General features: G+C 40.2%; 1 protein-coding gene across 4 annotated transcripts in view; it reads right to left on the bottom strand.

Annotated features, from left to right (window-relative positions):
- Positions 1-23,426, bottom strand: part of DOCK3 (dedicator of cytokinesis 3) — a 568,180-nt gene extending 544,754 nt beyond the window's left edge. For all 4 annotated transcript variants that reach the window (XM_087867015.1, XM_087867014.1, XM_087867013.1 and 1 more), the window contains exon 1: positions 23,036-23,426. In XM_087867015.1, coding sequence (XP_087723141.1) covers positions 23,036-23,426 — 391 coding nt within the window. The remainder of the gene's footprint in view (positions 1-23,035) is intronic.
- Positions 23,427-24,539: the final 1,113 nt, after the last annotated feature.

Genomic DNA, 24,539 nt, shown 5'->3' on the forward strand with positions numbered 1-24,539 from the left:
TAAGAAAGAAAACAAATGAACATGGGGGGGGGCAGAAAACCAAGAAAGAGACTCTTAACCATAGAGAACTGAGGGTTACCAAAGGGAGTGGGGAGGGGGTTTAAATAGGTGATGGTGATTAAGGAGAGCACTAGTTGTGATGAGCATCAGGTGTTGTATGTAAGTGTTGAATCACTAAACTGTACACCTGAAATTAACGTTACGTTATATGTCAACGAACTGGAATAAAAAATTTTAAAAAAAAGAAAGAAAGAGGGGTGCCTGGGTGACTCAGCTGGTTAAGCAATGGACTGTTGGTTTTGGCTCAAGTCATGATCTCAGGGTCCTGGCATCGAGCCCCATGACAGGCTCCACGCTCAGTAGGGAATATTCTTGGGATTCTCTCTCTCCCTCTGCCCCTCCTGCAGCTCCTATGCACATTCATGCTTGTTCTCTCTCTCTCAAATAAATAAATCTTAAAAAAAAAAAAAGAAAGTGACATACACCATGATCAAGTGTAATTTATTCCAAGGATGCAAGGATGGTTCAAAATGCACAAGTCAATTGATATAATAAACCACATTAGCAAAATGAAGGATAAAAATCATATGTTCATCCCAATAGATGAGAAAAAGTATTTGACAAAATTCAACACCCATATAGGATAAAAATTCTCAAGAAGGCAGGTATAGAGGGAATGTACATCAACATGATAAAGCCCATATATGTTAAGCCCACAGATAACATCATACTTACTGGTGAAGAGCTAAAAACTTTTCCTCTAAAATCAGGAACAAGACAAGGATACCCACTCTCATCACTTTTATTTAGTATATATTTTAGAATTCCTGCCAATTAAGCAAGAAAAAGAAACAAAAGGCATCCAAACCTGAAAGCTAAAATTAAAACTGTCTTTATTTGCAGATGACATAATATGTAGAAAAACCTAAAGATGCCACCAAAAAACTATTAGAATACACAAATTAAGTAAAGCAGTAGATACAAAATCAGTATACAAAAAAACAGTTGCATTTCTACATATTAATAAACAATCAGAAAGAGAAATTAAGAAAATAATCCCACTGTACACATATGAAAGTAACATAATGTTATGTGTCAATTATATCACACACACACACAAAAAAAAAATCCCAATTACAATTGCATCAGAAAGAATACCTAAAAATAAATTTAACCAAGGAGGTGAAAGACCCATACACTGAAAAGTATAAGACACTGATGAAAGAAACCAAAGACAACACAAATAAATAAAAAGGTATTGCATGCTCATGGATTAGAAGAATCATAATTGTTAAAATGTCCATACTCCCCCAAAGCAATCTGCAGATTCAATGCAATCCCTATCAAAATTCCAATGGCATTTTTCACATAAATAGAACAAACAATCCTAAAATTTGTATGGAACCACAAAAGACTCAAATAGGCAAAACAATCTTGACAAAAAAGGACAAAACCAAAACATCACATTTCCTGATTTCAAACTATACTACAAAGGTATAGTAATCAAAACAGTATCCTACTGGCACAAAAAGAGACACATATAGATCAAAGGAACAGAAACAGACCCATGCAGAAATGGTTAATTAATGACAAAGAAGCCAAGAATATACACTGGAAAAAGGGTAGTTCCTCAGCAAATATGGTATTGGGAAAACTGGACAGCTACATGCAAAAGAATGAACCCAACTTCTATCTTACACCCATACATAAAAATCAACTCAAAATGGATTAAAGACTTGAATGTAAGACCCAAAACCATAAAACCCCTAGATGAAAACATAGGGGGTAAGCTTCTTAACATCAGTCTTGGCAATGATTTTTTGCATTTGACACCAAAAGCAAAGGCAACAAAAGCAAAAATAAACAAATGGGAATACATCTAAAAAACTAAAAATCTTCTGCATAGCAAAGGAAATGATCAACAAAATGAAAAGACAACCTACCAAATGGGAGAAAATATTTGCAACATCACATATCTGATATGGTATTAATATCCAAAATATATAAAGAATGTATACATCTCAAGGGGGAAAAAAAACAAGCAATCCAATTACAAAGTGGGCAGAGGATCTGAACAGGCATTTTCCAAAAGCATACAAATAGCCAACACGTACATTAAAAGGTGTTCAACATCACTAATTATTAGATAAATGTAAATTAAAACCACAATGAAATATCTCCTCATACCTCCCAGAATTGCCACAATCAAAAAAGAAAAGGGGGGGCTGGGGTGGCTCAGTCGGTTGCGTGGTGACTCTTGGTTTTGGCTGAGGTCATGATCTCATGGTCATGGGATCACAGCCCACATCTGAGCAAAAAGCCTACTTCAAATTCTCTCTCCCTCTCCCTCCAGCATGCATGCACTCGCTCTCTCGCTCTCTCTCCCTCAAATAAAATATTTTTTAAAAAACTGGGTGGCTCAGTTGATTAAGCGTCTGCCTTTGTCTCAGGTCATGATCCCAGGGTCCTGGGATCAAGCCCCATATCAGACTCTCTGCTCAGCAGGGAGTCTGCTTCTTCTTCTTCTGCCTCTGCCCCTGTCTCTGCTCATGATCTCGCTCTCTGAAATAAAGTCTTTTAAAAAAGGGAGAGAAAGACAGAAAATAACAACTGTTGACCAAAATGTGGAGAAACCGGAACCCTTGTGCATTGCTGGTGGACATGTAAAATGGCGCAGGTGCTATGGAAAATAGTGTGGCAGTTCCTCAAAAAAATTAAAAATTATTATATGATCTAGAAATTCCACTCTGGGTGTATGTCCAAAAGAACTGAAAACAAACATTCATACAAAAACTTGTACATGAATGCTCACAGCAGAATTATTCACAACAGCCAAAAAGTAAAAACAATTGACATATCAACTGATGAAGAAAATGTGGTATATCTATACAATGGAATACTATCAGCCATAAAAAGGAATGAAGTATTGATACATGCTACAACATAGATGAATCTTGAAAATATTATACTCAGTGAAAGAAGCCAGACACAAAAGGCAACATATTATATGATTCCATTTATATGAAATACTCAGCATAGGCAAATTCTTAGAGACAGAAAGTTGATTAATAGTAGAGGTAGAGGAGAGAGAATGGAGAGTAGTTGCTAATGGACATCAGGGTTTCTTTTGGGGTTATAAAAATGTTCTAGAATTAGGTAGTGATGATTAATGCACAACTCTGTAAATACACTACTCTGTAAATACACTATGAACAAGTGAATTGCATACTTTAAAGGGTGAACTATATGGTACGTGAATTATATCTCAAGGAGACTACTTTTTTAAAAAGACAAAAACAGAAAGGAAAATAGCATGCAAAAGATAACAAACACCATGGAAGAAAACTAACCCCAGAAAACAGAAGGATTTTTTTTTAACCAGAGAAAGAAGGAAATGTTACATAACTGATTTTTTTTATAAAAATTTTTCAGGAGGGCGTCCCAAGATGGCAGAGGAGCAGGAGACCTAAAGTTCATCTGGTCCCAGGAATTCAGCTAGAGAGCTACCAAACCATCCTGAATACCTATAAATGCAACTGGAGAACAAAGAAAAGAGTAGCAGAAACTCTATGAACAGAAAAGCAACCACTTTCTGCAAGGAGGAGAAAGATGGCAGAGGAGTAGGACACCCTTTCTCAGCTGGTCCCGAGTGGAGCTGGAGATCTACCAGATCATCCTGAAAACCCACGGATTCAGCCTGAGACGCAGGAAGATACACCTGGATCTCTACAAACGAACATCTCCAGAGCTGAATACTGAGATACAGAACGGTGAGCTGTGAATCCACGCACATGTATCGGAAGATAAACGGAAGGGGGAGGGAGCCGACGTGCTTGAGCACAGGGAAGCAGTAGCCACCTGCACTGGGGAGTGGGCCGGACTGGTGGACCTGCACCCAAGAGAGAGCAGACTGAGACCGTGAGCCTGGGAATGCATGGGCGACCAGACTGAAAATCGGAGCTCTGGAGTACGCACTCGAACTAGACTGAAACAGAGCTCAGGAGTGCGCGGGCGACCAGACTGAAAACCAGCACTCCAGAGCACACGCAAACCACACTGAAACAGGGAGCTCAGGAGAGCGTGCGCAGGAACCAGGGGCAGCTGGCAGTGTTAGAAGCACAAAGGACAGAGACGCACCAGACCTGGAAGTGAGGGCTGGGACACAGGCTGTGGGGCGCACATCCCGAGACACTGCAGGGTTTTTAGCACCACCGACAGAAACAGAGTTAGAGTGGCCAAGAGAGCTCAGTGGAGAGCGGACTGCGATCTCTCTGTTCTGAGACAGAGGCTAGGATACGGCCACTACTGCTCTGACTCTCAGAAGAGCCACAGAAAACCAGGAGGGAAAGCCGCCAGAGAACAAAAGCCCGGAAATATCAGCTCACATTGTGCCCATCCCCATCCCACCTTGCCGGGGATGGGGAGACTCTACCCAAAGAGGGTTGCCTGAATATCAGCGTGGAAGGCCCCTCCCCCAGAAGCAGGCTAAAAAATCAAGAAGCCGACATCCCTAAGTTCCCTATAAAACAAGTGCACACTGCCTGTGTCCTGGTCAATAATTTGGGCTCTGGGCATCCCTGCAACCAATCCCCATCAGAATGACGAGGAGGAGAAATCCCCCCCCCCCCAGCAAAGAAAAGATAATGAGTCTGTGGCCTCTGCAACTGTCAGAAATGGAGTTCGGAGTAACAATGGTCAAGATGATGTGTAGGCTTGAAAAAACTATTAATGAAAACATTAACGAGAATATAGAATCTCTAAGGGCAGAAATGAGAGTGAGTCTGGCAGAAATTAAAAATGCTATGAATCAAATGCAGTCTAAACTAGATGCTCTGACGGCCAGGGTAAATGAGGCAGAAGAATAAATTAGTGAATTGGAAGATGGGATGGTAGAAGAGAAAGTTAAAACAGAAACTTGCCTCAAAAAAATCCAATCTCAAGAATGTAGATTACAGGAGATTACTGACTCAATGAAACCTTCCAATGTCAGAATCATCGGCATCCCTGAGAGAGTGGAGAAAAACAGAGGTCTAGAAGAGATATTTGAACAACTTGTAGCTGAGAACTTCCCTAATCTGGCAAAGGAAACAAGCATTCATGTCCAAGAAGCAGAGAGGACCCCTCCCAAGGTCAATGAGAACAGACCAACACCACGTCACGTCATGGTGCAATTCGCAAATATCAGATCCAAGGATACACTCTTGATAGCGGCCAGGGGGAAGAAAATCCTTACGTACAGAGGGGAAAAATATCAGAATAACGTCAGACCTGTCTACAGAGACATGGCAGGCTAGGAAGGGGTGGCAGGGTATTTTCAAAGCTCTATCTGAGAAGAACATGCAGCCAAGGATCATTTATCCAGCAAGGCTGTCATTCAGAATTGATGGAGAGATAAGGACCTTCCAAGATCAGCAGAAACTGAAGGAATGTGTAACCACCAAACCAGCCCTACAGGAGATATCAAGGGGGGTTCTATAAAAGTAAAAAGTGATACAGAACAGAAATTTACAATCTATAGAAACAAAGACTTCACAAGAAACATGACATCATTAGAATCATACCTCTCAATAATCACTCTCAGTGTGAATGGCCTAAATGCTCCCATAAACGCCACAAGGTTGAAGATTGGATAAAAAGACATGACCCATCCATTTGCTGCCTACAAGAGACTCATTTTGAACCTAAAGATACATCCAGACTGAAAGTGAAGGGATGGAAAACCATTTTTCATGCCAATGGACCTCAAAAGAAAGCTGGGGTAGCAATTCTCATATCAGACAGATTAGATTTTAAACTAAAGACTGTAGTTAGAGATACAGAAGGACACTATATTATTCTTAAAGGATGTATCCAACAAGTGGATATGACAATTATAAATATCTATGCCCCCAACATGGGAGCAGCTAGATACACAAGCCAACTCTTAACCAGAATAAAGAGACATATAGATTATAATATGTTAATAGTAGGGGACCTCAACACTCCGCTCTCAGCAATGGACAGATCACCTAAGCAGAAAATCAACAAAGAAACAAGAGCTTTGAATGACATACTGGACCAGATGGACCTCATAGATATATATAGAACACTACACCCCCAAACAACAGAACACTCATTCTTTTCGAATGCACATGGAACTTTCTCCAGAATAGACCATATACTGGATCTCAAAACACGTCTCAACCAATGCCAAAAGACTGAGATTATTCCCTGCATATTCTCAGACCACAATGCTTTGAAACTGGAACTCAATCACAAGGAAAAATTTGGAAGAAACTCAACCACTTGGAAACTAAGAACCATCCTGCTCAAAAATGACTGGGTAACCCAGGAAATTAAAAAATCAGTTTAAACAATTTCTGGAGACAAATGAGAATGAAAACACATCAGTCCAAAACCTGTGGGACCCTGCAAAGGTGGTCCTAAGGGGAAAATACATAGTCATCCAAGCCTCACTCAAAAGAATAGAAAAATCTAAAGTGCAGTTTTTATATTCTCACCTCAAGAAGCAGGCGCTAGAACAAAAGAACAGGTCTAACTCATGCACGAGAAGGCAGGTGATCAAGATTAGAGCAGAGATCAATGAAATAGAAACCAGGAGCAGAATAGAGCAGATCAACAGAACTAGAAGCTAGCTGTTTCTTTGAAAGAATAAAGAAGATCGATAAGCCACTGCCAGACTTACTCAAAAGAATAGAGAAAGGACCCAAATTAATAAAATTATGAATGAAAAGGGAGAGATCACAACAATAACACCAATGAAATAGGAAGGATCATTAGAAACTTTTATCAACAGCTTTATGCCAATAAATTAAACAACCTGGAAGAAAGGGATGCCTTCCTGGAAACCTATAAACTACCAAGACTGAAACAGGAAGAAATTGATTATTTAAACAGATGGATTAATTATGAAGAGATTGAAACAGTGATAAAAAACCTCCCCAAAAACAAGAGTCCAGGGCCCGACGGATTCCCCGGGGAATTCTACCAAACATTCAAAGAAGAAATAATACCTATTCTCCTGAAACTGTTTCAAAAAATAGAAACAGAAGGAAAACTATCAAACTCATTCTATGAGGGCAGGTATACCTTGATCCCCAAACCAGGCAAAGACCCTATCAAAAAGGAGAATTACAGACCAATTTCCCTGATGAATATGGATGCCAAAATTCTCAACAAGATCCTAGCTAATAGGATCCAAGGGTACATTAAAAGGATTATCCATCAAGACCAAGTGGGATTCATCCCTGGGATGCAAGGGTGGTTCAACATTCGCAAATCGATCAGTGTGATAGATCATATCAAAAGAAAAGAGTCAAGAATCATACGATCCTCTCAATTGATGAAGAAAAAGCATTTGACAAAATACAGCATCCTTTCCTAACTAAAACCCTTCAGAGTGTAGGGATAGAGGGTACATTCCTCAATTTCATAAAAACCATCTACGAAAAGCGTACAGCGAATGGCCTTCTCAATGGGGAAAAGGTGAAAGCCTTTCCCTTAAGATCAGGAACACGACAAGGATGCCCACTCTCGCCATTATTATTCAACATAGAACTAGAAGTCCTTGCAATAGCAATCAGACAACAAAAAGGGATAAAAGGTATCCAAATTGGCAAAGAAGAAGTCAAACTGTCTCTCTTCACAGATGACATGACACTCTATATAGAAAACCCAAAAGACTTCACCCCCAAACTACTAGAACTTATAGAGCAATTCAGTAATGTGGTGGGATACAAAATCAATGCTCAGAAATCAGTTGCATTTCTATACACAAACAATGAGACTGAAGAAAGGGAAATCAGGGAATCCATTCCATTTACAATAGCACCAAAAATCATACGTTATCTCAGAATTAACTTAACCAGAGACATAAAGGATCTGTATTCTAGAAACTACACATCACTCTTGAAAGACATTGAAGAAGACATAAAAAGATGGGAAAATATTCCATGCTCATGGATCGGAAGAATAAACATAGTTAAAATGTCTATGCTACCCAGAGCAATCTACACTTTCAATGCCATCCCGATCAAAATACCAATGACATTTTTCAAAGAACTAGAAGAAACAGCACTTAAATTTGTGTGGAACCAGAAAAGGCCCCAAATCGCCAAGGAATTGTTGAAAAGGAAAAACAAAGCTGGGGGCATCACGTTGCCGGATTTCAAGCTATACTACAAAGCTGTGATCACAAAGACAGCATGGTACTGGCACAAATACAGACACACAGACCAGTGGAACAGAATAGAGAACCCAGAAATGGACTCTTGGCTCTCTGGGCAACTAATCTTTGACAAAGCAGGAAAAAACATCCAGTGGAAAAAAGACAGTCTCTTCAATAAACGGTGCTGTGAAAATTGGACAGCTACATGCAAAAGAATGAAACTTGACCACTCTCTCACACCATACACAAAAATAAACTCCAAATGGATGAAAGACCTCGATGTGGACAGGAATCCATCAAGGACATAGGCAGCAACCTCTTTGACATTGGCCACAGCAACTTTTTTCATGACACATCTCCAAAGGCAAGAGAAACAAAAGAAAAAATAAACTTGTGGGACTTCATCAAGATAAAAAGCTTCTGCACGGCCAAGGAAACCGTCAAAAAGACTAAGAGGCAGCTCACAGAATGGAAGAAGATATTTGCAATGACACTACAGATAAAAGATTAGTATCCAAGATCTACAAAGAGCTTCTCAAACTCAATACACGAGAAACAAATAATCAAATCAAAAAAATGGGCAGAAGATATGAACAGACACTTTTCCAATGAAGACATACAAATGGCTAACAGACACATGAAAAAATGTTCAAAATCGTTAGCCATCAGGGAAATTCAAATCAAAACCACATTGAGATACCACCTTACGCCAGTTAGAATGGCAAAAATTGACAAAGCAAGATACAACAAACGTTGGAGAGGATGTGGAGAAAGGGGATCCCTTTTACATTGTTGGTGGGAATGCAAGTTGGTACAGCCACTTTGGAAAACAGTGTGGAGGTCCCTTAAAAAGTTAAAAATTGAGCTACCCTATGACCCAGCCATTGCACTACTGGGTATTTACCCCAAAGATACAGACGTAGTGAAGAGAAGGGCCATATGCACCCCAATGTTCATCGCAGCACTGTCCACAATAGCCAAATTGTGGAAGGAGCCGAGATGCCCTTCAACAGATGACTGGATTAAGAAGATGTGGTCCATATATACAATGGAATATTAGCCAACAGAAAGAACGATTTCTCAACATTTGCTGCAACATGGATGGGACTGGAGGAGATAATGCTAAGCGAAATAAGTCAAGCAAAGAAAGACAATTAGGTTTCACTCATTTATGGAACATAAGAAATAGGAAGATCGGTAGGAGAAGGAAGGGAAGAATGAAGGGGGGTAAACAGAAGGGGGAATGAACCATGAGATACTGTGGACTCTGGGAAACAAACTGAGGGCTTCAGAGGGGAGGGGGTGTGGGGGATTGGGATAGACTGGTGATGGGTATTAAGGAGGGCACATATTGCATGGTGCATTGGGTGTTATACGCAAATAATGAATCATGGAACATTTCATCAAAAACTGGGGATGTACTGTATGGTGACTAATATAACAAAATAAAAATTATTAAAAGAAGAAAAAAAACTTGAAAAAGAAAAAAATGGACAAAGTACTTGAATAGACATTTCTCCAAAGAAAACATACAAATGGCCAATAATCACATAAAAAGATGTTCCATATTATTAATTATTAGGGAAATGCAAATCAAGACCACAATGAGATCCCACTCCACACCCATCTGGATAGTTATTATAAAGATGTGTTTTTAAAAAGTAACATACTGGGAAGGAAGTAGAGAAATTGGAATCCTTACACATTGCTGGTGGGAATGTAAAATAGTGAAGGCACTATGAAAAACAGTATAGAGGGGGCACCTGGGTGGCTCAGTCAGTTGGGCATCCGACTCTTCATTTCGGCTCAGGTCATGATATCAGGGTCTGGGATCGAGCCCTATATTGGCCTCCGTGCTCAATGGGGTGTCTGCTTGAGATTCTCTCTCTCCCTCTTCCTCTGCCCCTCCCACTGCTCCCCCCAGCACTCACTCTTGCTCTCTCTCGCTCTCTCTTCTGGAATTTAAAAAAAAAAAGTATAGGGGCACCTGGGTGGCTCAGTCGGTTAAGCATCTGCCTTTGGCTCAGGTCATGATCCCAGGGTCCCAGGATCGAGTTCTGCATCGGGCGCCCTGCTCAGCAGGGAGCCTGCTTCTCCCTCTGCTGTTCCCCCTGCTTGTGCTCTCTCTTTCTCTCCATCAAATAAGTAAATAAAATCTTTTTTAAAAAGTATAGTGGTTCCTCAAAATCTAAACAGAATTACCATATGATAAATAATTCTACTTCTAGCTATATAACCAAAGGATGTGGAAACAGGGAGTCAGATACTCATATGCCAAATGTTCACTGCAGCATTATTCATAATAGCCAAAAGGTAGAAACAACCCAAGTGTCAAAAAAACAATGAATAAACAAAATGTGACATATACATACAATGGAATATTTCTCCAAAGATCTACAGATGCTCAATGAGCACATGAAAAGATGCTTGACATCACTAACCATTATGGAAATACAAATCAAAACCACAATGAGATACCACTTCATATCCATTTAGGATGGCTATTATCAAAAAAGGAAAATAAATGTTGGTGAGGATGTGGAGCCCTCACACACTGCTGCTAGTAATGTAAAACAGCATGGCTGGTAGGGAAAATGGTTTGGCAATTTCTCAAAAAGTTAAACATGGAATTACTATTTGATCCAGCAATTCCAATCCTAGGTATATACCTAAGAGAACTGAAAATAAGGACTCAAACTGATACTTGCATACCAGTGTTCATATAGCAGCTTTACTCACAAGAGCCAAAAGGTGGAAACAACCCAAGTGTACACCAACAGATAAATGGATAAGCAAATTTCATATATATACATACAATGGGATGTTATTCACTCATAAAAAGAAATGAAAGTCTGATACATGCTACATCACGGATGAATCTTGAAAACATTATGCTGTAAGTAACATAAGCCAGAAACAAAAGGACAAATATTGTATGATTCCATTTATCTGAAGTTTCGAAGAATAGTCAAATTCATGGAGACAGAAAGTACAATAGAGGTTTTTTTTCACAAGCTGCAGGGAGGGATACAGAGTTTCTGTTTGGAATGATCAAAAATTTCTGGAAGAAAATAGTAGTCATGATTATACAACAATTTAAATGTACATTTTTAATTTAAATGTACTTATTGTCACTGAATTGTACACTTATAATGAGTAAATTATGTATTTTATCACAATAAAAATAGTTCTTAAATACTGAAGTAAAGAACTGACAGATTAAAACAGATCATTACTAACACAGGAACTTGCTACAGCATCTGAGAAAGCAAATCAATAAAAACGAGTGCTTTGTGAGATGAACACAATATCATTACTTATTGTTATATACCACAGTCTCATTAGAACTTAATTATTTCAGTATGTTTAAATGTACCAGGGGTTCCTGGGTAGCTCAGTCGGTTAAGTGTCCAACTATTGGTTTCAGCTCAAGGTCATGATCTCAGGATCATGAGATCGAGCGCTGTGTCAGGCTCCGAGCTCAGTGAAGAGTCCCTTCCTCTCCCTCTGCCCCACCCCTCTGTGTGCTCTCTCTCTAAATCTGGGAAACAAACTGAGGGCTTCGGGGGAGGGGGGGTGAGGGAATGGGATAGGCTGGTGATGGGTATTAAGGAGGGCACGTATTACATGGTGCACTGGGTGTTATACGCAAGCAATGAATCATGGAACTTTACATCAAAAACTAGGGATGTACTGTATGGTGACTAACATAACAAAAGATATTATTATAATAAAAAATTATTATAAAAAAATAACAAAAAAGTAGAGAAAATGAAAAATAAATAAATAAAATACATAAACCTTTAAAAAATAAAAGGTATCAAAAGATTCTCTTTTCAAAGTTTCTTCCCTCCAACCATAGTACTCAAATCCCTTTCCCACACTGAAAAGTAAAACAAAATCCCCTCCTTCCTAGCTCTCCTCATGACAACAAAAAGGTTGCAGCAGCACCAGATCATGTCCTATCGACATGCCCCCATCCACAAGGGAAAGTGCCCTATGCACAGACTAAATTTGCATCAGATTCTATCATTCTCAAAGACAGGTCTTCATACAGAACACAGCCTTGACCATGAGTCAGTTAAGTTCTTCTAAAAGGACTGAATCTATCATAAAGGCACTGGATCTCACTCCAAAGGAGAGGAAAGGAGCCACTTTAGTTCTTCACATGGTTGATTACCCAATTTCCCTTGAATAAGTTCAAATCAGGTCTAGCTTGCAAGTGTATTGCTGGAAAGGGCAGCAAAACAGCAATGAGTGGCTAGCAAACAGGAAAAAGAAAAGGAGGATACTCAAAGTAACTACCAAGAAAAGAAATGTACAGAGATAGAAATAATACCAAAAAAAAAAAAAAAACATTTCAGGTCATCAATAGTGAGTCAGAGTCCCACATATTCCACCCCAAATTCCCTGAGAGCATCATAGCCGGATGAGAAAAGGAGCCAACAAGAGAATCACTAAATGGAATTCGGGATTTCAATGAGGAAGCAAACAAGTATCACTGTATTAACATTATAATCACTTGTTTCTATTAATAATATCGAATAGTCAGAAATTTCAGTTAAACAACTGATGCCCAAGAAATTGAACTGGCAGTAGGAAACACTTTATTTTTGTTAGGTAATCTCAAGAATATATCAATTTTGAATTTTTGAAAAATGCAAATCTGTGGAGGAAATAATGTCCTAGACTGACATGGGTGCAGAGAAATAAGAACCTTCACTGTCCCGGCAATAGTTAATTTCAAACAACCAACTGTTTAGAAGTAGGAGGAGGTAAATTATAGCACATCCATATTATGAAACAGCAGTCATCAAAACAAAGAACAATCCAGACATAAAAAAGGTTCATAGTATAATAGATTTAAAATAAAAGATTATAAGACAATATATACAGTATGGCCTTAAAATTTAATTTACTTGAAATATCTACTTAATATTATTTTTTTTAAATAGGCTCCATGCCCAGCATGGAGCCCAATGCAGGACTCAAACTCACAACCCTGAGATTAAGACCTGAGCTGATATCAAGAGTCAGACGCTTAAGGGCGCCTGGGTGGCACAGCGGTTAAGCGTCTGCCTTCGGCTCAGGGCGTGATCCCGGCGTTATGGGATCGAGCCCCACATCAGGCTCCTCCGCTATGAGCCTGCTTCTTCCTCTCCCGCTCCCCCTGCTTGTGTTCCCTCTCTCACTGGCTGTCTCTACCTCTGTCAAATAAATAAATAAATAAAATATTAAAAAAAAAAAAAAGAGTCAGACGCTTAACTGACTGAGCCACCCAGACACCCCTAAATGCCTATTTAAATGTATACATCAAAAACCAGGGATGGGTAGTGAGGAGGGCACGTGTTGCATGGTGCACTGGGTGTTATACGCAACTAATGAAGCATCAAGCTTTACATCGGAAACCAGGGATGTACTGTATGGTGACTAACATAATATAATAAAAAACATTTAAAAAAAAACAGGGATGTACTGTATGGTGACTAACATAATAAAAAATATTATTATAATAAAAAATAAATAAATAATAAAAATAATAAAAATAATTAAAAAATAAATTAATTTAAACAAATAGTCCATATAAATTCATTTTCTAGATAACAGACATGTTCTGGAAAATACGAAGTTCTGAAATTTTCATACTACTATTTCTTAATAAAGATATTTCTAAAATCCAAAAAAATAAATAAATGTATACATGGAAAAAAAACATAAAGATGTATTAATAGGTTGAGAGGAGTTATATATGGGTTACAAAAGTAAGATATCACCCGTATTTTCTTTTTCGTGTATTCTTCTATATTTACTGACATTTCTCTAATGAATATATATCTTATGTAATCAAAAGGAAAACGTTACACAGAAAAAGAGAAAGCTTGAATGTATTCCACATACTGAATTCACAATACAGGGAAGAATACATCATATTTTAGAAAAAATTCCAACAACAACAAAAAAAAAGACAAAATCTTTTCTTGGTGCTTTTAAAGATTTAACCTTGAGTTCTCTGGAAAAGTCATTCATCCAAAACATAGCTTCCCCAAAGATGTCAAATGAAAGAAGAATTGTTGGGGTAATTTCAAACTACATCCCAATTACCTGCTACAAGATTTCTGAATCACTGTTGTGATAACTGTGAAACTGTAGGTGAAATGGATTCATACTGGAATTCTAAAGCTGCCACCCAAAGTCAGTTAATTTGAACTCAGCAGTAAACCTTCTTAACAGGCTCAAGAAATAGAAAGGCTAATGGGGAAAAAGTGTATTCATGATGGCACAATTTCTAACAACTAAATATTATTAGATTTACAGCCTGACTTTTAAAATACTACCAGGATTAACAAAACAAAATAAAACTCTTCACTAGATTGGACTCCTAATTAAGCATTTATTGATCACTCACTATGCGCTAGGTCCTGGGGTTACAAACAGGAAGATAAAGTTCCTTGTCCTGGAGAAGCTCAATCCCCTGAGGCAAAGAGATGCAATTAAGCATCTAAAGGGGTAAGTGCCCATACCAGAGGTTGAGGCTTATTTATATCAAGCAGAGCTGGGGAAGGCATCGAAGAGATGACATTTGAGCTTTTTAAGTTCTCATTCCCCAGGGAGAGAAAGGTAATCATTGCATTCATCATATTATAAGAACCTAAGCAAAGTGACAAAGGTAGGAAAGTTGTAAGCCTGTCTGGAAAAGGGTGAGTTGAGTTGTCCAGCATATCTAGAATGTCAAGACAATGTCAATGTCAAAAACAAAACTCAAGAATAAGTTCGGTGCCACCCTTCCTCCTATACATGAAATGTACATGAAATTTCATATAAAAGATGAAAATGGACTTAACACCTTTCTAATGCTAAAATTTCCTTATTCCCCACACTTAAATGTACAGCCACACAGACCTCTTAGCAACCTCTGTCCTCCTTGACTATAGAGCCCACCCTAACCCCAAACACTATCAAGTTCACAAAGGTGGCAACAGCTGGAAATTTCATAAAACGTTCAATAAGTCATCCAGATAATTTGTGTTCAAAACACGACACAGCAAAATCTATTTGTCTGTAAACTAGACACTTCCCACTAGATAATAAAATTCTTTCTGTTTCTATTCAACGCTTTTATCAGCCACTTGGAAAAAGAAGACAAGTTTATCAATCGTGTAGAGGTTCAAAGAAAAGATAGTATGTGGGATCAAAAACTCAAGCTTCAAAAAGACCTGACAGGTTCAACTGCTAAGCCAAACACGTCTAGCCCCCCACCAACCTAGAACCAACAGAGGCAAATCAAATATGCTCCCCCCGATGAAATGTAGTGGAAATAAATATAAAACCATTTATAATGTAACTAAAATTTTAAATTTATGTTTATTATCAATCATAGAAGTTCAGGATTGAAGAGATCTAGCTTGACTTCAGTTCATCTAAAACAAATCCTAGAGTTTAATTACTATAACTTCGATGTGAATAATTAGTGTGAAATGGTAGCCAAAAGTCTCCAAAGAGCAGGCTTTGTGCCCCATGAATTTAAAACGTCCAATCCAATGTTACAAATATATGTATAAAACCTTCTACATGCCTGGCATTGAGTTATGTCTGCCAAAAATACAAATATAAATATGGCATAATCCCTACTTTTAAGAGTTTATAGCCTAAAGCAGTGTTTTTTCAACCATGGGTCACAAAATCCATTGAGTGAGTTGCCATCAGTATTTCTTAATGAAGTAGAAATGAATAGAAAATATCAGAGGACACTGTACAAAGTACACAGTCCTATACCATCAAACTTTTAACTTTTTCATATACATGTAATATATGTATATGTGTGTAGATACACACACACAAAAGAGATAGCAATTTTAAATGTATTTCTTAGTGTAGAGCATAGTCAAAAGTTGGAAAGACATTAAGGCGCCTGGGTAGCTCAGCCGTTAAGCATCTGCCTTCAGCTCAGGGCGTGATCCCAGGGTCCTGGGATTGAGCTCCACATCAGGCTCCTTGCTCCGCTGGGAGCCTGCTTGTCCCTCTCCCACTCCCCCTGCTTGTGTTCCCTCTCTCGCTGGCTGTTTCTCTGTGTCAAATAAATAAATAAAAATTTTTTAAAAAATTGGAAAGACATTAGTCTAGTGGAAGAGGACAAAATAAATATACCACTGGAAGGAACAAACTTTCATGAATTTAAAAGAATAAAATCTATCTGCTTGGAGAAAGAGAGGGTCAAAGGTCTAGAAAAAGATTTACAAAGATAGCAATATACCAAAGGAGCCTCACTAGGCAGGAAAAAAAACTGAGACATAGAGAAGGAAAAGAACCCTACATAAAAGGAATAACATGAACAAGACATGATGGAGTAAATAATAAGAAGTGTTTAATAGGTGAGAAATAGTTCTGGCACAAGGCAGCACTGGCATAATTAATTCGAGACTGAAAGACTTGGGGAAAGTTCAGTATGGCTAAAGTGTAAAGTATAAGTAGGTCTACAGATCAGGCTGAAAAAAGTAAATTTGAGCCCTAACATGAAAGTTCTGGGGCACCTGGGTGGCTCAGTCCTTAAGTGTCTGCCTTCGGCTCAGAGCGTGATCCCAGAGTCCTGGGATCAAGCCCCACATCAGGCTCTTCCACTGGGAGCCTACTTCTTCCTCTCCCACTCCCCCCGCCTGTGTTCCCTCTCTCGCTGGCTGTCTCTCTCTCTCCGTCAAATAAATAAATAAAATCTTTAAAAAAAAATTTCTGGGCAGGTAGTAAACACTTAATGAATGTTAGCTATTCCAACTAGACTTACTTAGTTCTAGAGTCTTAAACCATGTATCTTTAAGATCCCTTACAGTTCTAAAGTGCTATGAATTACTGAAGGGCTATGATGCAATTATTTAAATGTAGGCACAGAACATGGACTTATAAGAAATTACAGGGAGTCTATTAAATAAGGAAGAATGTTCAAATCATAGCTGTCTAAACAATAAAATGGGGCAGTCCCAAAAAGTGGTGAGGGCGCTGTCACTAGACGCATCTGAATAAAGGCCAAATGCACATCTGTCTGAGGTATGTACTAAATCTGTAATATAAAGTTCTATATTCATCACACACTAATTCTTCCATCAATTTTGGTTCTCACTCAACAAAGAGTAAGAGCTCATGAATGAGCTTTGAAGAAAGAAGGAGAAACAGATGGAAGCAGGAGGTTGGGATTTTATTCCATTGCAGAAAAGTAGGAAAACAGGAAGCTTCTGAATGACATTTCCCTACATAGTAATTATCTCTACTAGAGTATCCTAATGTGTGATATAGCAAATCAACTCAAGTACCTGGACCACAGCTAAAATAATTTGGCACTGTATTTATGAAAAATGTTTTAAGTTCCTAGAGGTTTTATGTGAAAAAAAATCTTGCTTTTCCATACAAAATCTATCAAGAGGGGTTATGCAAGAGTCAAGAGCATAATCATAAACAGGTTTATTCATTAGAGCAAAAGCATAACATTGGAATTAAAATATAGCATATCCAATAATGCTTACACATTGGGAATAATTTCATATCATTCTTATCATCAAGAATAAAGACAAAGATTACAAAAAAGATTCAAAATACAAACTATTAAAAAATTAAAATTTAGCACCAATGTAAAAATATGATATACAGTTCTTTCAACCTCAATGACCATTATTTTGAGATTGTTATGCATTCAAATGTGTCTAAAAATGCTAGACAGAAAAAGGTGTCATGCTTATAATTTAGCTTAATGTTTCTAAAGCACATTCTCTCATAACACTGCATGATAAAATGAACTGTAACACTTGAATAGACTACTTCTGTGGCAGCATAATGACTTTTCTATTAAAAATGTTGATAATTTCCTGTTGGTTATTTCCTGTTTGCTTTACAGAATGAAATATCAAAACAAAGACCTCTTGGTTTGAGAAGGCACTCAATAAATATTTGCTAAATTCAACTCTTTCCTCTCAACTAACAGTGTCTTAAGAAAAGGCGATACAACCCAACATACCCTTCAGGGCTATTTAAAAACTTGCCTTCTGTTGTGACGAGCACAGGGTGTTGTACACAACTGATGAATCATTGAACACTACATCAAAAACTAATGATGTACTATATGTTGGCTAACTGAACATTAAAAAAAAAAAAAAGCCCTGGGGCGCCTGGGTAGCGCAGTCATTAAAGCGTCTGCCTTCGGCTCAGGGCGTGATCCCGGCATTCCGGGATCGAGCCCCACATCAGGCTCCTCCGCTATGAGCCTGCTTCTTCCTCTCCCACTCCCCCTGCTGTGTTCCCTCTCTCGCTGGCTGTCTCTCTGTCACATAAATAAATAAAATCTTTAAAAAAAAATAAATAAATAAAAATAAAAATAAAAAATAAAAAAAAAAAGCCCTGCCTTCTGACTCGTCATGCCCTGAATGTGTACTCATTACCAATGCAAATCATTACAATTAGAAGCAGAACAATAAATACCACATAGTCTTACATAAATGTTTAATATAGAAGTAAAATTCCTTAAGTATAACTATCCAATTTAAATTGAAACGTCTGTAGAGAATGCCTATCTTTTGAGCCAAGGACATACACTACTGACAAATTCCTTTCGGAACCAACATGATGTAATAAAAGCAGCTGTGGCTTAGAATCCCAGAATCCTATGTTCAAATCTCAAATCAGAATTTACCAGCTTAAGTTCCTTACATCAGTCACCTAACTTCTCTCAGCCAAAGTTTCTTTCTCATCGGTTTTAAAATGAAGAGAGAGGTGATGTTATGGTGTAAGGCTCAAGTAGAATCATGATTTGGAAGTTCCCTGTAAACAGTAAACCGCAATCATTACACATCAAGCATAGCCTCGCTTTTCAGGACAAAATAAAGTCCTGGATATATGACGTCTTCTCTACCCTAGTGGATGCCTTTACCTCTGAAAGGTATGGGGCCCTTTGGAGGCTTCAAAGACTGGGATTCCCTCGTGGAACAAGTAACTAAAAAGCCCACTGCTTTCACACTATTTCAGTGAGTTATAGCCTACATACCAACGAATTTAATGAAATTTTGTGATCACTGGTTCTTTCCAATTGGGTTTCATCAACCTATTCTCTCCCCACCTTCAGCTGCCTCTGCACCACAGGATCTTTACAAGGTAAATTTCTTTGAAGGAATCAGGGCTTTTTTTTTAAGTGCTTTTTTTTCCCCCTACCTGGGGAAAATCAAGCCAAAGAAAATCTGGTAAAACTAAGGCAGAAAGTATGAATTACATTTTAAATGAGATAAAAATAAATATAACATAAATATATCTTTTTTTAATTAAACAAACAAATATATAAAACATTACAACTAAAATATAAGGTATTCTAGTTAGTAATAAGGAAAAATTGTCATGGTTCACTAAGTGTAGATTAGAAAATCAGCAACCAATGCCCTGAGTTATTAAAAAAAAAAAATTACCTTATGACAGCAGAATAAATAAGATGATGACCTTAGGCAAGCTTCCACTCCTAAAATGCCAAACTAGTACATATGTACTCAAACTTTTGCTGCTATTCCATTTTAGAAGTTAATTATAAACATTCTTCTTTTATTTGTTATTGGTATTTGCTGCTGCTGCTTCTGCTTCTGTGGTTAGAGGATGAGAAAAGTATTTTCTTGGTCTTTGGTTTCTATATTTGGTAGTTTGGGTGCCATCAATATGGGAAAAGACAAGTGGTTCACAAAAATAGTTGGATTGTTCTCCCCTAAAGCACTTTAGAACAGGAAGCTTCTTGGAAGGGTAAAATAAAGAATGGAAAGATGTAGGGCTTTCCAAGCATTCATGGCAACAGAAGGAGAGCAGAGAACCTCAGAAGGAAAGAGATATAAGGAGTCAGAACTTGGGCTAACAGGTTATGTGAAAAAAAAAAAAAAAAACCCAAGACAAAACAAAAAACAGCCCTTTTAATACTAGAGAAGAATAGCAAGAGAGTCAAGTATATCACAAAATATTGCCGATTGCCAGGAAGAAAATTAAGGGGAATATTCAATTGTTGAAGGGCAAAAAAGCACTAACAACTTCTAAGGTCCAGTTTCTTCATCTGTATGATGAAGATAACATTAGAACTGCTCTAGGAATCTACATGGTGTGACCTAAGTGAGAATCCCTAGCAGCACACTGACTAGCCCATGACTAAACCTCAAAAAAGGACAGTCTCTTCCCCTTCACCTAAAGCCAACCACAGAGTATTACAATGAAAATGGAAGTTCAGATATCACCTAGTTCTAAGTGGATAAATCAAGTAATTTGAAAACGTTGTACAGAATTCCTATATTTAAAAAAAATAGGTAAAAGCTAGTAGGATATTTCTACAGGATCTCAAACACCTTACCAATGTCAAATACAGATGAACAGCTGAGGTAGGAAAAAAAACTCCTTTGCATTGCTGCAACAGGGGACTCCTTCCCTCACTAACATCCAAGCAGTTTCTCCAAATTGGTAGGAAGTAGGTACAAATTTTCCCTCCCTGCTATAAGGATTATGGATTAGCAAGCAGGGATAGAAACCTGTGCTCCAAGTTGGTCATAAAAATCAGAGCTGAAACTCAAAATATTTTCTCATAGGAATAACGATAATAGCTAGATTTTCAAGCTAGTGATTAAATAATGCAGCTAGCATACTATTTTTGATTCACTGTTTTTCTTATTATAAGTACAATATTTAAGCTACTTTATAGGCTGAACTGGATTTTATTAAATAAAAGGCCTAGGACTGCAGCCCTAACGTGTTTATGGAAAGAGATGTACCCTGAGTTTTGAACAATCTCTCAGATCATAACTGAGGAAGGGACAGAAGAAAGCTGTGAGAGAAACAGGAAAAGAGATGCCTTGTTTGGCAAAAAAGGCATCTAAATTACACTAAATCACAGCTGGTAATGTCTTCAGAATAACTGTCTCTCTCATTTACCAAGTATTTAGGTCCTGCCCAGTGCCCAATGCTGTGCCCCTTCCCGGGAAATAACCATTTTTCTAAAGCTAAATTCACAGTCCTAAGAATGCAAGAATTTCATTCCATCTTCCTGATTAAATCACACACCAAATCCTAGTGCTTCAAGATTCACATTCACCTATCTTGATTACCTTGCATTGCCTCCTTCTAAGAACTAACACATTAAAGGAAATACCTAGCGTTATTAGTATTTTAAGTACTAAAGGGAAAAGAAAAAATTAACATTTATTAAGCACTTGGTATGCTCTCATTTGATTTTCACAACCCTGTAGGTAAATATTACCCCCAATTTACACATTAAGAAAATGATGTTAAATAACTTGCCCACAGCACCAGTAAAGAGAAGCCAGGACTCAGAATTTGGCTAACTCCCTACTCAAGGGTTCTTCCCCAGAAGGAATTATCACTTAGGTGTCACTGAACAGTTGACCACTTTCACATCAATTATTTGTTATTCTAGTTCAGCAGCCCCGAAAGCAAGTTATGGAGAAGATAAACCATCAACTCTTCATTTCATGGAATCCATACAGTATTTAGAGTATGTTCTAAGAGAAGGGGTAAAATGTCCCCAGAGGTGAATCCCGGGTCCTTGAATCATTTCCGAATTCCTTCTCAACAGAGACTCAAGCACTAGGGCTCCTTTTATCACTTCCATCCTACTGTGTTATCATGCCATTATAGCACAGCTAATTAAAAACTCCAGAAAGTTACCTTTCAAAACAGGATTTTTTACCAGTATAGAAGATCTCTCTGCAGGTCCTTAAATTTAAATAAACTCAATTTTCACATGATAACCTGCCTGATGGTATTCCTAAATGTTTGTTACTACTGCCAGTTTAAAAAGTTATTTCATAGTAAACTGTGAGCTAAATCTTGATTGAGCTGCAGTTAAAAAGGGGAAATAAAAGTCTATGTTTAGACAGATTCCCCATCTATAGTTTTCCATTACAACCTTGGGAGGGAGGGGAACCTGTACACTCAACGTTTTAAATCTGTTTTTAACCCAACAAGATGACCGATGACTTACAATAATGCAATGTGGAAGAACTCTTCTATCACGTTATTGCCACAAAACACTAACATTATGATAGAAAAACATTCAATCCCTTAAATTATTGAATGTTCTTTTTACAGAAGTTTAACGTTACAAGAATTATTTAGCTTCGGGAGTTTAACACTTATAACGGATAAAAAGACGATTCTAAGAGGAATAACGGTGTCATGAAAACAGGTTTGGTTGTTTTCTTAACAAAACTGTGAACATAATACATACGAAACTTAACACTGAGACATGTCCAAAAACACTTCCCATTGTAAGGTAATTATTTCTAATACTGAAGGCAAAACAAATTAATGCAGATCAAACATTTGCAGTCAAATGTCTGCAAAATTTTGACCTGGAGAAAAATGATGTCAACGTTTTTTGTCCTTTTATTTGAAAGGTTCCAGTCCAAAAATAAACAGTCATCGGGCTCATCAACTCAGGCGCGCAAACTCATTAGAATTGAGATTTGGGAGCGGAGAAAACAAGACTCCCAGGATTTGGCTTCTTGGGTAAAACTGCCCTGTGCCCCACGCCAGAAACCTCGCGCAGCCACAGGGGCCCAGCCCACCCTGCCCGCCCCTCCCGCGGGCCGCACCTGCCGAGGCCGCGCCGCCAGCGCCCCCTGCCGCCCTCCCCACGCCCCAAGACCCGCTCCCACCCCCACGCCCGCGCCCCGCCCGCGCCGCCCCCGCCCCGCGCTCGCCCAGAGCTCGCCCCGCGCTCGCCCCGCGCCGAGGCCGCGCAGCCTGCGGGCAGGGGCGGGGGCGCGCGGGCGCGAATCGAGGCGGGGCCGCCACGGGGCCGAGAGCACGGGCGCGTCCCCGGGACCCCCGCTGCGGCCAGGCCGGAGCCTCACCTACCTACGCCGTATTTCTCCTCCTCCGTGGGGGTCCACATGGCCGGGCCGGGCGCGGCCCCGCGGGCGCGGCGGCCAGGCGACAGCGCGGCGGGGACGGCCGCGGGCCCGGCTGTGGCGCACCGCAAGCCGAAGCGGGGGCGGTCAGGCGGCGCGGGGCAGTGGGCGGCGCATCCCTCACAGGCCGTCCGGGATGCCGCCGCCGCCGCCGCCACGTCCGGACCGCGAGGCTCCGCGGGCGGCCCAGCAGTCCCGGGCGGCGCGGCCGAGGGCTCCCCACCTGTCCGTCGCCGCTGCTCCCGCCCCGCTGCTCGGTCCCTCACAGCTCCCCTGCTCGGCTCCCGGCGCCGCCGCGGTTCGGCTCGCCTCAGCGGGCTCGCAGGACGGCCGCGCATGCGCCACTCCCCGGCGCGCGGGGGCTCGCGCTGCCCGGGCTCGCGCCGCCCGAGCCCGCGCGCGAGCCCACGCGCCGCTGCCGCGCGCCAGCGGAGGGAAATCCGCGAGAAGTGATTGGACGGCCCCGCGGAGGTCATACCTGGCTCCTCCGCGGAGGTCATACCTGGCTCCTCCGCGGACCCCCGCCCTCGGCGGCAGTAAGCGCTGAAAGAGGCGGGCTGGGCAGGTGGGAGGACATAGGCCCCCAGAGGCTTGCGCGTCCTGTGCTTGTGCCAGGGACACCGAGATTGCCGCGGGACCCCTGTCCGAGAGCGGAGGGCCGAGCAGAGAGGGAAGGATACTGTTTTCGAACTCATCCCAGTGTCACCCACAGCGTGGTCACGGCCCATCCCCGGAAAGGTCCCTGGAACCACCCTGCGTATCGCCAGACCCGAAAGGTGAAGTCGCCGCGGGAAAACAAGGTGGAGAATCATGCCCCTCGCTCTTCGTCCTCTGGGATGCCTTCTAGGCCGAAGCGCTGCCGCCTCCTTAGTTCTAGTTTCAATGGGTTGGCCTATGCGGTAAATGTTTGGGGTCTGAACAATCACAGTAGCCTTCCTAGTAAGGAAACACTTCCTCGTTGGGATCTGGGATCCTGCTTTGGGCACCGCCTCTGCAGCTTCTAGGTCTCTGCCTTACAGGCTCTTCGAAGTTTCTGGCTCGGTCCCAAAACTTTCTTCCTTTCTCTCCTCCCCCACCCCCCAAAATCTGTTCCCTCTTACTTCTGCAAATATCACCTTGTGACTCGGTCAACCATTCTCCAAAGACCAGGGTAATCCTGGCAACTGCAGGACTTCTCCTTTCCACCTACTTCTGGACCACATAGTGTCCCCTGCCCTAATCCCAGCAGATCCATCCATCTCTGTTACCAGCCCTTCCAAGCCAAAACCCTGGTGTCATCCCTCAGTATCACTCTTGAACACCCCCACTCTTCAAAGTCCAGATCAGTGCCTCACTTCCAGGAAAGCTTCCCTGATCCTGCAGCTAGCGGACTGGATCCTTCCCTCTTTTGCCTTGGATTCCAGTTGTATGCATTTGTGCCTTATTTCTCCCATAAGACTATCAGCTCTCAA

Source organism: Ursus americanus, chromosome 14 (assembly GCF_024610735.1).
Source record: "Ursus americanus isolate L20-20 chromosome 14, mUrsAme1.1.p, whole genome shotgun sequence".
NCBI lineage: Eukaryota > Metazoa > Chordata > Mammalia > Carnivora > Ursidae > Ursus > Ursus americanus.